We start from the raw sequence: 15,849 nt of genomic DNA on the forward strand, positions 1-15,849 counted from the left end.
AGTAGTAGACTAGTTCCCACCGGAGTGGGCTCCAGCCAGATAGACCCAGCGACATGTGATGGATGTGGTAGAAACAGAAAACGACATCTGCTTCTGCGAACCTAACAAGGCTGCAGAACTCTTACCTTTTCACCTTCCACTATCTGCACCGAAAGGAAAAAAGAACGGTATCGAAACGGTGAAAATTACTACATCCCACAACAGAATGCGTCACCAACCGTTGTGAAGGAGTCTAACTCACGAAGTTAGACTTACCAGTGGCATCTGCCGAGATTGACTGAACTGAGGCCTCCCCAAACAGCTGTATACCGTCCCAGGAAGAAACTCCAGTATCTCCCGGAGGCAGCCTCAGCATTCCCCCGGCCACACCACCTGCCGTCGCACGGCAGCCTGCCATAATGTTATAGAGAAGAATCAACATAAGAAACCTCCCCTCTCTCTTTAGGGTAATTCTAACGGATGCCCTTCCGAATACAAACACTCCCCATGTGCATGTAATGCAAATAACTCCAAAGCATAGAAATAAAATATCACTTAGCTTCCTGTGTACGATCCTTTGTGACAGGGCCCCGTGTCGACCAGGAGTTGACTTCCACAGTATTCTATCCGCGGCGGGAAAAGAATAAACATTTGGACTCCTTGTGAGGATCTGAGACCAACTCGTCACGGCCGACCTAGAGCTTTATCAACAGAGCGACCAGCACATGAGAAGGAATACTTTTACTTCAGCATTCATTATAAATCATAATATGAATATACATAATGTTATACACAAATACACACATATCCTAGATATATATATAACATACATATAAGCGGATTGTCCGGAACCGTCGGGTCCCTAGTGACATTAATGTGTTCTGAATGTGTATGACCATGTACTGAATGCCCCAATTGTGGATCTAACAGGAAACCTTATGGTTGACAGAACACCTAGTATTCGTCGACGGCAGGGAGTAGTAACCAGGCAAAATAACACATTTGCGACCCGAGGGGTCCGAGGGAAGTATACATAAATAATTTTAATAACACTCCCCCACATATACTACCATGTCTGTGCTCGAGCTACAGGCCCATGGAACCGTACCATACATATACATATAAATATATATACAGGTATAAGGCAGTTACCGCATGTTAATTTACACCCAGTAATAACAGTTGGTGCCGACAGGGTCACACATATACAACTGTGTCTCCCATACAGTGTTTACTTTTGGACAAGTATACAACTACCGACCTGTTGACTCTGCATCTACTGTATCAAGTACCAACAGGCGTCGGCGATGCAGACAGTGATCCCCATAGCTGTTTGTGACAGAGCACTCACGCATGTCGACACATGTGGACTATAGTGGGTATATCTGACAGGGAACACACAGAGAAACATGCACAGCAATGATTACATGCCCATTATCTAAAAAATAGTGCTATATATCCCCTCAATATAACACTAAAACACTGTGCCCCCCCTCGTTTGTACTGTACACATTTTTGGCGGGGACAGAGAGAAAATGGCACTGAACACTGCTGTGAGGGCTAAGCCCTGCCCCTTTTTGGCGCGCTTCAGCCCCGTTATGAATAGAGCTTGTTGTGCAGGCAGGGGACCGTATATAGTGTCTACGCACTGTATACCTGTTTTTCCCTGCACCCATGTAAAACCGTTGGTGTGTGGGAGCAATGGCGCGCAGCACAACCGCTGCCGTTATACTGGCGGGGGTATCGTACACGGTGCCCGGGCACCAAATATGCTTTCTTGCCAGTGTGAAAGAGACCCTCAGTAACGGCTGCCCAGGGCGCTCCCCCCCAGCGCCCTGCACCCTGTGAGTGCCGTTGGTGTGTGGGAGCATGGAGCTCCCACACACCTCCGTTACTGAAGTCTTCTGCCGTCTGAAGCCTTCTGTTCTTCTATATACTCACCCGGCTTCTTTCTTCTGGCTTCTGTGAGGGGGGTGACGGCGCGGCTCCGGGAAAAAGCAGCTAGGCGCACCAAGTGATCGAACCCTCTGGAGCTAATGGTGTCCAGTAGCCTAAGAAGCAGAGCCCTTGAACTAAGAAGAAGTAGGTCTGACTTCTCTCCCCTCACTCCCACGATACAGGGAGCCTGTAGCCAGCAGGTCTTCCTGAAAATAATTTTTTTTAACAATAAAGTCTTTAGAGAAACTCAGTAGAGCTCCCCTAGTGTGTGTCCACTCACTCCTGGGCACAGAATCTAACTGGAGGAGGGGCAAAGAGGGAGGAGCCAGTTCACACCCATTCAAAGTCTTATAGTGTGCCCATGTCTCCTGCGGATCCAGTCTATACCCCATGGTCCTTACGGAATCCCCAGCATCCTCTAGGACGTAGGAGAAATATAGCAGAAAGCCCCTTTAAGACTGAGTGTGGGTTTTGGAAAAATAATACAAACAAACAATATAAGTGGCGTAACATGGAGTTAATAGGAAAAGGGAGAACAGATTTAGTCATTGAAAACTTGAGATGATTTTATATGCAGGCCATCTGCTATCAATGTCTAAAGAGGCTCTGTAATATTTCCACAGCTGCATTTTGTAAAGGATTTAGTACAGTCCACCAGAGACTGATCCTCTCCAGCAGACTCTGGATAGAATGAAATGAACAGTGCTACAATTACTTCTTAGGGCGCAATTATGAGTGGATTCAGAGCTCAGAGACACTTATATACTGTAGATGTAAACAAGGAAAGAACTTCCAAAACACAGCATTTATCCAAATGCCAACATGTGGTGCATAGTTCCATTACCTGATCCACTCCACAGAAAACAGTTTAATTAGTGGAAATAGGGCCCTCATTACGCCTTAATTAGATTGGAGCACCTCATTAGGATGGGGAGGATGGGTGCTCCGGTGATATAAAAAAAACTCTTCAGATGGAAGTAATCTATTATGGGATGGTCTCTGGAGAAATAGCTGTAATATGCTTTCACGCAGGATGAGTAAGAGATTATTCTTTTAACCTATTCTCTTTCAAAGTATATCAAATGCTCAGGAACACACACAGGAGGTTTGTATCAAGACAAACTGGTGACATTTCGCTGCAGATTACACACTCAGTTATATATACACAGCCCTGTAAGAGGTCATAATCGCCAAATGTCAAAGGCACAAACTCCTACCTTCTCACTACCAAAAACATTAGCTCTTTGTCAATGCACTATAAATTAGACTGCAGACTATTCCAGTGATTGCTCTTCATTCTTTTAAAAGCAGTCAATGCAAAAAAAGAGTCTTTGGAATCAGTGATGGATCAGGGATTTGCAGAATACTTGGATTTGTGCAGTTAACATGGCAGAGTGTACTTAAAATGGGTTGGGTATAAAATACCGGTGCTTAGAATCCATACGCTCAGAATGCTGACGGATCCTGGTGAGTAATTTAACCCTACCCTAAAACACCCCTCCCTCAGCCTAACCCGAACATCCCCTCCCACAGCCAAACGCTAACCCTCCACCCTAGTGGCTAATCCTAACTCTAATACTCATTACAGGCAGCCATTTTGTGGCCTGAGCCAGCATTAACACGAATACAGCCAATTCACTAGAAACTGACGATATCACTTCATGCTCGGTATTTCAGTTTTCTTATAGAATGCTTGAACCCTCTAGCTGGTTTATTTAAGCCCATTACATACTAGAGTATCAGGGCTCATAACCTGCTCCAATGTTCTACTTAATAACCAGAGTCTTGCTGTGTACCAGCCCTTTGCTTGTTATACGTCTCTCAGTGTAAGTTGCCCAGACCTTCACCTGGACACATGCTAAGCCAGCGTCTATGCCCCCGACCATTCTCCAGATATCAATCCTGTACTGCACTATACAGATGGAGCCTTCCTCATCGCTGCAGTTTCTCCACCTTAACGGAGTATTTGTCGCACTTTAGCTCAGGCTGTTGAGGTGTGGCGCGTTAAGGTGCAACAACATACACAGCATGCAATACACATCTTCACCACTGGGTGGCTAATGTGCCACTAATCCAGTACTGAAGAGCGAATAGCAGCGGATGGATATACAGTACAGTAATCGTACTGTATTAGTGTACTCTTAGCAAGCCCTGGCAAATAGCCAGTGACAACTGTAATGTTATACTGTGCACACAGACCAATGGTCAGATGGAGAGAGTGAATCAGGAACTTGAAGTGTATAGCGCACTATAATGTAGCATATTTTTACGCAGTGGGCTCACAACTAATGGTATCTGAATCGTCAAAATAGTTTTGGGTGAGGGGGTTTCATATAAGGGGCATAGGTTTTGCATGTACAGTATAAGGGCACATACACACTTTAAAACACACAGGGGCTATGGTGCTGAGCAAGCTCTGCGTAACGTAGCAGGCCAGACTCAAGCACCGAACCGGTTAACAAAATGGCTGCCAACAGCGAACCAGGGCCTCGTGAAAGCCCAAATCTATGGAGCGAGCGATGGCATAGGTTTTGCATGTAGAAGTCCATTGCTGCTCGTGCGTCCAATTACGCAAGTTAAAAAATTTTTTAAAAAAGTGTACACACATTGCGTCTCTTGTGGGAACTGAACCCAGAGTTAAGTGCATGGTAACCATCGGTGATACCACTAGGCCACCATAGCCACTGATGAATGTGTGCTGACCAAATGATGTCAGTGTATGTACTGTAAAACAGTATACTGTATGAAAAAAAAATAATAATTCTCAAGGCAGAACTGCTGCAGTTTTTTATCAATAGTCAGGCACTGTGGTTTTTAGAGTCAATTCTTGCTTGCGTCTTTGACGCAGAGATAACCTGCTAGAATCATTTATTTTTTGGGATGGAATTCTTAGTTTGGGTGCTGATGACTTTGTAAAACGACCGTGGGGCCCGGCATTCATCTTTAAGGCATGTTAAGCATTGTGTGAGATCACAGCGTATTATGAAACACAAGTCACAGTGTATAATAACATGAGACTGGCACTTGACAGCATAATATACTGTAAGAGCTTTATATCCAGCATAAAATTTATAACAAAACCACAAAGAATAACTGCGTATTAAGACGCACATATTGTAGTGTACATATCGTGGGTGGTCTTCAGGTTGCTGTCGGGATCCCGGCGCGCAGTATACCAGCGCCGGAATCCCGACAGCCTGCATACCGACAGGTATTCTCCCTCGTGGGGATCCACGACCCCCCTGAAGGGAGAATAAGTAGCATGGCGTGCGTAGCGCGCCACCGTGCCCTGCAGCGTGGCGAGCGCAACGAGCCCGCAAGGGGCTCATTTTCGCTCGCCACGCTGTCGGTATGCCGGAGGTCGGGCTCCCGGCATCTGTATGCTGGTCGCCGGGAGCCCGGCCGTCGGCATAGCATACTACACCCCATATCGCAGAGTGTAATATATTATCATGACTTTACATCACTTCTGACATTCTGAGAAACATGTCTATTTAAAATACAGTACTGTACAGTAAAGTAGTCCTTGAGCTATAGTGTATTTCAATGGAGACCTCACGCATGCGCAATGGTGAGTCTTGCACTATAGTATTTTATTGGACACCTCACGCATGCACAATTGTGATTTTCAAAAGAGGCATCTGGTGGATGATCACTGGCATTACACTCACCGGCAACAACATACACCATTTATTTATTTTATTTATTTATTAGCAGTTTCTTATATAGCGCAGCATATTCCGTTGCGCTTTACAATTATTAGAACAACAATTATAGAACAAAACTGGGCAAAGACAGACAGACAGAGGTAGGAAGGCCCTGCTCGCAAGCTAAGCTCTATGCACCACCCTGCGTCAAAACGCGCCACCTTTTGACTATGCACACTGAGACTCCGTGACCGGGGCAAACTTCAGACTGTATAGATGAGCGAGGCTCCATCTGTAGTACCACACCACTGTATTACCCAGATAGTCATGTTAGGCAGGTAAATAGAGTTCAGCAATGTGAGGGCTCTCGGCAGCGTAGCCCAAACTACCTTGCATCGCTTCCTGGCAGAGACCAGGGGGTCAGTTATACACTCCATGCCTTGGCACTGCCAGTGCTAAGACCTAACTGACCAAACTGGCTGTTAACGGATATAGGTTATTAAATCCTGGAAATATTGGTTTATTATTGGCTTGTTTTTTTGTTTTTATAGGATTGCATATACTGAACACTTTTGCACCCCCTTAAATACATGGTTTATGTTGATTTAAGGATTGATTATTCTAAGACATATTAAAAAAAAAAAAAAAAAAAAAAAAAGGGAAAGAAATACACTTACCAACACAGGACTGACTCGTGGCCACTGTTCTGCACCCCACGCCGTCAACTTGATTGGAAAGGTTTGGAGAATCAGATGCTGTACCATACAATACCAGGACAAACTGTGTCAGCGTCCCTATAGAAACAAAGAAAGTATACATTAATAGGATAATATGGCTCAATCCCCTCTCCCCTGACATCCATTATGGGAAATGAGTGCAGTGGTCATAGTGTGGCTCCAGAACATACCCAATAACAGCAGCAAAGTAATTGCCAATATTTATAATAAACAGGGCCTCAGTTCCAGTTTGGAAGTTACAGGCTCCAGTAAGGCCATGACGAACCTGAGAACAAGCAGCAAACTTTACATATTTATTTTTATAATGTGTCAGTGTGACGGTGCATCACAGAGACAAGTCTGTATTCAACATAAGAAAACAAACTGTCTTTCTGCTGTGTACGGAGGCAGAACCACAGCTCCTGTCACTAACAATCCTCTTATTCAGGTGTAGGGAGGTGTCTTGTGAGCAGACAGGACGCTGATGTGAATACTAAGCAGCTAATTGGAGCCTTGTGCTGTGTGACCCATCTGTGTCTGTGCGATAACAACTCGCAGGTCCCTCTCCCCACTCGGATCCACGTGCTGCGCTGCTTAATGTAACAAGCCAAATCAAGAGGTTTCAATCCAACACACGGATGACAAAATGTAGTAAATAACTCTCTTCCCCCCCCCCCACACACACACACTTAGCCATGCACCACATATGTACAAACGCTGCACACTGAGCAAGACACAGACCTGCAAACTGGAACTGAGCTGATACATTAACTATACCACAACATGCTAGACCTGTCTGTCTGTCTATATTATATATACCTACACACAGCCTACAACTAAAACTTGCTGCGGAAGCAAATATTTATTCCAGGATTAGACAAATATTCTACATACATTTTACGGCAACTCAATAGTAAGTCTTCTAGAATAGCGTTGACCCTCTCCCCACCTAACTAAGCAGCTGTTGGCTCAGTTAAACTGTTATCCTAATAATATTCACACAGAGCCTTGCATATTCTTCATAGATGAAACCATAATAAAACAACGGAAGCTCACAAAATGGACTTTGCAGAAGGGAACCATGAAGTTACAATATAATGTTTGCCGATAACCTGATGTCCTTCAGGAGCTCAGGTAACAGTATGGTTATACCTCCACAGAATAGAACCCAACGCAAAACAAAGTCTGCAGGTGTTTTCCTTACTGACATCATAACCTGGCTCTGTGTATGAATCTGCTTATCCACACAGTACACCTACAGACCTCCAAGATTAATAAAAATGCATGGCAAATGCTATTCAAAGTGTTAGTACATAATCTAAAAGCTCATAAAATACAGTTTATTTTCAATTGGTTTTGAATATATCATTCGTGATACACATTTGTAGTCAATTTATGAAGTTTCGCATCACTCCGTGGGTCATATCCGGCGTTATCGCTGCAATTTCCTGACAAAGCAAACTTTCATTTTTCTGTCTGCGTTAACAAGCAGAATTTTCGTTACTGGGGAAAACCATCCTCATCAGCTTCATGATAGGGCTCTACATCAGCCAACGGGGTCATCTGACAGCTGAGGTCTACATACGTAGATCAAGTAGAAACTGAAGGATGCTATATGCCAAGGAATGACGATATCATATTCAAAATAAATTGAAAATAAAACTATATTCTATGCACTTTTAGATTATGTACTAATGTTGAATAGCATTTACCTAGCCTTATTGTTTACCTTTAAAACCTAGGAGTTTTTTTTGCCTCACCCTGTATATAGCAGACTGTCTGTTTAGTGAGCAGATCACCTTCCTCCAACGAGACAACCTGCTGTAAAGAGGTGAACGTGTAATGGTGGGCATTTCTAGTTAACTATAAGCCCATGAAAGCTTTTGATTTAGAGTAAAAAGAAACTCAAAGGATTTAGTACTCTTTAAAAAGGTAGCAACTGTCTATTAGAATGCTGTTTTTCCATGGGGTGCTTTAAAGAACTTTTGAAAGATAAAAAAGTGATTTCAAAAATAAAGGGGATAAGTTTCAGTGAAAAGAGCAGTCATTGGCAAGCAGCTCACAGGAAACTGTCCCTCCACAACAAAACCCCTTGCCATTAAAGATAAACATGGGTCCAATATGAAAAGACGTGTTTATAAATATATCATATACACATACATAGCTAGCCATATATTTAGACACACACACACATTTGAGGATGTTACTAGTTTTTCCACATCACAGAATGCGGTTTCTCAATATATATGTATATTCAATTGCAGTCGAAAGCTGCCGTCAGTCGGAAAGATGGCAGTTTTCGACTTTATTAGGTCAGAAGGGGTTCCGACCTATTCAATAGACCCCTGAGTTTTGTTGGAAAGCACGTGGATCGTCGTAATAGCCACCGATCCGTGTGCTTCTGTAGGAAACGGGGTCAAATCCGACAGGTTTTGGCCCCCTTTTCGACAATCTCAATCCGACTTTAAAAAAAGTCGGATTGAGCGGGTGAGGGAAGGCGACAGGGAGAGCAGCGGGGAGACGAGGGAGAGCAGCAGCTACAGCAGCGCAGCAGGAGGATGGGGCACCGCCGCTCACAGCAGCGTCATCCTGGCTCCAGCAAGCAAGGTCTTGTTTGCTGTAGCCGGGTGGACGCTGCCGTGAGGTCTGGCGGCGATGCCCCATCCTCCTGCTGCGCTGCTGTAGCCGCTGCTCTCACTCATCTCCTCAATCTGACTTTTTTTTAAAGTCGGAATGAGATGGTCAGGAATGGTTCATTGAATAGGTCCTGTCGGATGCATTTCAACAAATGCATGTCGGAATGGATCAGACTTTAATTGAATATACCCCTAACGCACAATACAACTGTAAAATTGCTTACAGCAACCAAGCAGAATCTAGAGGTCTTGTTTTAGAGTCACATTATAAAATGAATGCTAACATGACTAGTTGCTATCGGCAACACCACAACTCTCATTAAGGTTTGCCATAGTGCTCTATTGCCAGCATTCGCATAGACAGTACAGTCAGGGGAAAGTATTAGAAATGTGTTCTTCAGGTAACTATAGCAAAATAGGCGATGCTCATGGGAAGCTAATTTGTCTAGTACAGTTTAGAAAATGAAAGCAAATATCTAATCGGTTGCTAAGGGCAACACCACCTTTTCTATCTCCCTTTCGTAATCTTCTGCACATATATGTGAAAGTGAATGTTCCCATGAACTGTTTAATGTACATATAGCAACTTGCATTTTTAATTTGGAGGCAAATAATAAGAATTTACTTACCGATAATTCTATTTCTCGTAGTCCGTAGTGGATGCTGGGGACTCCGTAAGGACCATGGGGAATAGCGGCTCCGCAGGAGACTGGGCACAAAAGTAAAGCTTTAGAACTACCTGGTGTGCACTGGCTCCTCCCCCTATGACCCTCCTCCAATCCTCAGTTAGGATACTGTGCCCGGACGAGCGTACACAATAAGGAAGGATTTTGAATCCCGGGTAAGACTCATACCAGCCACACCAATCACACCATATAACTTGTGATCTAAACCCAGTTAACAGCATGATAACAGAGGAGCCCCTAGAAAAGATGGCTCACTACAGCAATAACCCGATTTTTTTTTTTTTTTTTTTGGTAACAATAACTAACTATGTACCAGTATTGCAGACAATCCGCACTTGGGATGGGCGCCAAGCATCCACTACGGACTACGAGAAATAGAATTATCAGTAAGTAAATTCTTATTTTCTCTGACGTCCTAGTGGATGCTGGGGACTCCGTAAGGACCATGGGGATTATACCAAAGCTCCCAAACGGGCGGGAGAGTGCGGATGACTCTGCAGCACCAAATGAGAGAACTCCAGGTCCTCCTCAGCCAGGGTATCAAATTTGTAGAATTTTACAAACGTATTTGCTCCTGACCAAGTAGCTGCTCGGCAAAGTTGTAAAGCCGAGACCCCTCGGGCAGCCGCCCAAGATGAGCCCACCTTCCTTGTGGAATGGGCTTTTACAGATTTTGTCTGTGGCAGGCCTGCCACAGAATGTGCAAGCTGAATTGTACTACAAATCCAACGAGCAATAGTCTGCTTAGAAGCAGGAGCACCGAGCTTGTTGGGTGCATACAGAATAAACAACGAGTCAGATTTTCTGACTCCAGCCGTCCTGGAAACCTATATTTCCAGGGCCCTGACAACGTCTAGCAACTTGGAGTCCTCCAAGTCCCTAGTAGCCGCAGGCACCACAATAGGTTGATTCAGGTGAAACGCTGAAAACCACCTTAGGGAGAAACGGAGGACAAGTCCTCAATTCCGCCCTGTCCGAATGGAAAATCAGATGAGGGCTTTTACAGGATAAAGCCGCCAATTCTGACACGCACCTGGCCCAGGCCAGGGCCAACAGCATGACCACTTTCCATGTGAGATATTTTAACTCCACATATTTAAGTGGTTCAAACCAATGTGACTTTTGGAACCCAAAAACTACATTTAGATCCCAAGGTGCTACTGGAGGCACAAAAGGAGGCTGTATATACAGTACCCCTTTCACAAACGTCTGAACTTCAGGGACTGAAGCTAGTTCTTTTTGGAAGAAAATTGACAGGGCCGAAATTTGAACCTTAATGGACCCCCATTTCAGGCCCATAGACACTCCTGTTTGCAGGAAATGTAGGAATCGACCTAGTTGAAAATTCCTCCGTCGGGGCCTTACTGGCCTCGCACCACGCAACATATTTTCGCCAAATGCGGTGATAATGTTTTGCGGTTATATCTTTCCTGGCTTTGATCAGGATAGGAATGACTTCATCCGGAATGCCTTTCTCCTTCAGGATCCGGCGTTCAACCGCCATGCCGTCAAACGCAGTCGCGGTAAGTCTTGGAACAGACAGGGTCCTTGCTGGAGCAGGTCCCTTCTTAGAGGTAGAGGCCACGGATCCTCCGTGAGCATCTCTTGAAGTTCCGGTTACCAAGTCCTTCTTGGCCAATCCGGAGCCCGAATATAGTGCTTACTCCTCTCCATCTTATAATTCTCAGTACCTTGGGTATGAGAGGCAGAGGAGGGAACACATACACTGACTGGTACACCCACTGTGTTACCAGAGCGTCTACAGCTATAGCCGGAGGGTCCCTTGACCCGGCGCAATACTTGTCGAGTTTTATAAACATGTGGAAGACTTCTGGGTGAAGTCCCCACTTGCTGACAGTGCTATCACATGATTTTCCGCCCAGCGAAGAATCCTTGCAGCTTCTGCCATTGCCCTCCTGCTTCTTGTGTCACCCTGTCTGTTTACGTGGGTGACTGCCGTGATGTTGTCCGAATGGATCAACTCAGGGTGACCTTGAAGCAGAGGTCTTGCTGAGCTTAGAGCATTGTAAATGGCCCTTAGCTTCAGGATATTTATGTGAAGTGATGTCTCCAGGCTTGACCATAAGCTCTGGAAATTCCTTCCGTGTGTGACTGCTCCCCAGCCTCGCAGGCTGACATCCGTGGTCACCAGGACCCAGTCCTGAATGTCGAATCTGCGGCCCTCTAGAAGATGAGCACTCTGCAACCACCACAGGAGAGACACCCTTGTGCTTGGTGACAGGGTTATCCGCTGATGCATCTGAAGATGCGACCCGGACCATTTGTCCAGCAGGTCCCACTGGAAAGTTCTTGCGTGGAATCTGCCGAATGGGATTGCTTCGTAGGAAGCCACCATTTTTCCCAGAACCCTTTAATTGATGTACTGAGACTTGGCTCGGTTATAGGAGGTTCCCGACTAGCTCGGATAACTCCCTGACTTTCTCCTCCGGGAGAAACACCTTTTTCTGGACTGTGTCCAGGATCATCCCTAGGAACAGACGACGAGTCGTCGGAATCTGCTGCGATTTTGGAATATTGAGAATCCAATCGTGCTGCCGCAACACTACCTGAGATAGTGCTACACCGACCTCCAACTGTTCCCTGGATCTTACCCTTATCAGGGAATCGTCCAAGTAAGGGATAACTAAAATTCCCTTCCTTTGAAGGAGTATCATCATTTCGGCCATTACCTTGGTAAAGACCCGGGGTGCCGTGGACCATCCATACGGCAGCGTCTGAAACTGATAGTGATAGTTCTGTACCATAAACCTGAGGTACCCTTGGTGAGAAGGGTAAATTGGGACATGAAGGTAAGCATCCTTGATGTCCCGAGACATCATGTAGTCCCCTTCTTCCAGGTTCGCAATCACTGCTCTGAGTGACTCAATGTTGAATTTTAACCTCCGTATGTAAGTGTTCAAGATTTTAGATTTAGAATCGGTCTCACCGAGCTGTCCGGCTTCGGTACCACAACAGTGTGGAATAATACCCCGTTCCCTGTTGCAGGAGGGGTACCTTGATTATCACCTGCTGGGAATACAGCTTGTGAATGGCTTCCAAAACTGCCTCCCTGTCAGAAGGAGACATCGGTAAAGCCGACTTTAGGAAACGGCGAGGGGGAGACATCTCGAATTCCAATTTGTACCCCTGAGATATCACCTGAAGGATCCAGGGGTCTACTTGCGAGTGAGCCCACTGCGCGCTGAAATTCATTGAGACGGGCCCCCACCGTGCCTGATTCTGCTTGTAAAGCCCCAGCGTCATACTGAGGGCTTGGCAGAGGCGGGAGAGGGCTTCTGTTCCTGGGAACTGGCTGATTTCTGCAGCCTTTTTCCTCTCCCTCTGTCACGGGGCAGAAATGAGGAACCTTTGCCCGCTTGCCCACGAAAAGACTGCGCCTGATAATACGGCGTCTTCTTATGTTAAGAGGCGACCTGGGGTACAAACGTGGATTTCCCAGCTGTTGCCGTGGCCACCAGGTCTGAAAGACCGACCCCAAATAACTCCTCCCCTTAATAAGGCAGTACTTCCAAATGCCGTTTGGAATCCGCATCACCTGACCACTGTCGTGTCCATAACCCTCTACTGGCAGAAATGGACAACGCACTTAGTCTTGATGCCAGTCGGCAAATATTCCGCTGTGCATCACGCATATATAGAAATGCATCTTTTAAATGCTCTATAGGCAATAATATACTGTCCCTATCTAGGGTATCAATATTTTCAGTCAGGGAATCCGACCACGCCAACCCAGCACTGCACATCCAGGCTGAGGCGATTGCTGGTCGCAGTATAACACCAGTATGTGTGTAAATACATTTTAGGATACCCTCCTGCTTTCTATTAGCAGGATCCTTAAGGGCGGCCATCTCAGGAGAGGGTAGAGCCCTTGTTCTTACAAGCGTGTGAGCGCTTTATCCACCCTAGGGGGTGTTTCCCAACGCACCCTAACCTCTGGCGGGAAAGGATATAATGCCAATAACATTTTAGAAATTATCAGTTGTTATCGGGGGAAACCCACGCATCATCACACACCTCATTTAATTTCTCAGATTCAGGAAAACTACAGGTAGTTTTTCCTCACCGAACATAATACCCCTTTTTGGTGGTACCCGTATTATCAGAAATGTGTAAAACATTTTTCATTGCCTCAATCATGTAACGTGTGGCCCTACTGGAAGTCACATTTGTCTCTTCACCGTCGACACTGGAGTCAGTATCCGTGTCGGCGTCTATATCTGCCATCTGAGGTAACGGGCGCCTTAGAGCCCCTGACGGCCTATGAGACGTCTGGACAGGCACAAGCTGAGTAGCCGGCTGTCTCATGTCAACCACTGTCTTTTATACAGAGCTGACACTGTCACGTAATTCCTTCCAACAGTTCATCCACTCAGGTGTCGACCCCCTAGGGGGTGACATCACTATTACAGGCAATCTGCTCCGTCTCCACATCATTTTTCTCCTCATACATGTCCACACAAACGTACCGACACACAGCACACACACAGGGAATGCTCTGATAGAGGACAGGACCCCACTAGCCCTTTGGGGAGACAGAGGGAGAGTTTGCCAGCACACACCAGAGCGCTATATATATACAGGGATAACCTTATAGAAGTGTTTTTCCCCTTATAGCTGCTGTATTTTTAATATTGCGCGTAATTAGTGCCCCCCTCTCTTTTTTAACCCTTTCTGTAGTGTAGTGACTGCAGGGGAGAGCCAGGGAGCTTCCCTCCAACGGAGCTGTGAGGGAAAATGGCGCCAGTGTGCTGAGGAGATAGGCTCCGCCCCCTTCTCGGCGGCCTTATCTCCCGTTTTTCTGTGTATTCTGGCAGGGGTTAAATTCATCCATATAGCCCAGGAGCTATATGTGATGCATTTTTTTGCCATCCAAGGTGTTTTTATTGCGTCTCAGGGCGCCCCCCCCCAGCGCCCTGCACCCTCAGTGACCGGAGTGTGAAGTGTGCTGAGAGCAATGGCGCACAGCTGCAGTGCTGTGCGCTACCTTGTTGAAGACAGGACGTCTTCTGCCGCCGATTTTCCGGACCTCTTCTGTCTTCTGGCTCTGTAAGGGGGCCGGCGGCGCGGCTCTGGGACCTATCCATGGCTGGGCCTGTGATCGGTCCCTCTGGAGCTAATGTCCAGTAGCCTAAGAAGCCCAATCCACTCTGCACGCAGGTGAGTTCGCTTCTTCTCCCCTTAGTCCCTCGATGCAGTGAGCCTGTTGCCAGCAGGTCTCACTGAACATAAAAAAAATCAGGATTTTGGTACTTACCGATAAATCCCTTTCTCCGATTCCACAGGGGCCACTGGAGTGTAGTTACAATGGGGAGATAGTAGGTGGTATTGGTAGCTGGCACTTTAAAAATTCTCACACTGTGGCTAGCTCCTCCCCTACTATCTCCCCTCCAAGCCAGTCTACGTTAAACTGTGCCCGAGGAGAGCTGTAATAAACAAACCGTAAGGTAGAGGAGGTTAGCGACGCCCTCTAAACCAGGCGAACACAAACTAAACCTGGAACAGAACCTGACAAAAACCAGGCTAGCCTGAACCCAACAAGCAGTCATATGGTGATCTGCAATCGTTAATCAAACAAAAATCAGGAGAAACAGCGCTGGGCGGGCGTCCAGTGGCCCCTGTGGAATCGGAGAAAGGGATTTATCGGTAAGTACCAAAATCCTGATTTCTCCTTCATCCACTAGGGGCCACTGGAGTGTAGTTACAATGGGGACGTCCCAGAGCTCCCAAAAAACGGGTGGGAAAGCGCTGAGAGTCCTGTAAAAACTGCTCGGCCAAACAGTGATGCAGAGGCCGTAAAAGTGTCAAACCTGTAGAATTTGACAAAACGAATGTCGGTTTGACCAAGTAGCCGCCCGACAAAATATTCATGGAGACCCCGCGGGCGGCTGCCCACGAAGGTCTTACAATGCGCGTAAAGCGCGCTGAAATGGAAAACGGAGGCTCCCTAGTAACCGCCAAGAAGACTGTCTGATGATCAGATGTATCCAACTGTCCAGCATATGCTGGGACCCCGGCTATTTAGTACGGGAGCATTGTCCAGAGCAAAGAAGAAAAACACTTCATCGAATAGCCTGAGACCTCTGTAGAGAGAGTTGACGAGCCCTGACAACATTCAGAGAGGATTGACAACCACTAGTGTCAGATTTATATGAAAAATGGACATCCCCTCTGGAAGAAACGACCGCTGAGGCCGAAGCACAGCCCGGGGAGTTGCCAATAGAGTACT

The 15,849-nt window shown here is 46.2% G+C and overlaps 1 protein-coding gene across 2 annotated transcripts in view; it reads right to left on the reverse strand.

The window, feature by feature from the left end:
* FURIN (furin, paired basic amino acid cleaving enzyme) overlaps nt 1–15,849 on the reverse strand; it is a 389,010-nt gene that overhangs the window by 12,372 nt on the left and 360,789 nt on the right. For both annotated transcript variants that reach the window (XM_063925863.1, XM_063925862.1), the window contains exon 15: nt 6,242–6,358. In XM_063925863.1, coding sequence (XP_063781933.1) covers nt 6,242–6,358 — 117 coding nt within the window. The remainder of the gene's footprint in view (nt 1–6,241; nt 6,359–15,849) is intronic.

Source organism: Pseudophryne corroboree, chromosome 6, assembly GCF_028390025.1.
Source record: "Pseudophryne corroboree isolate aPseCor3 chromosome 6, aPseCor3.hap2, whole genome shotgun sequence".
NCBI lineage: Eukaryota > Metazoa > Chordata > Amphibia > Anura > Myobatrachidae > Pseudophryne > Pseudophryne corroboree.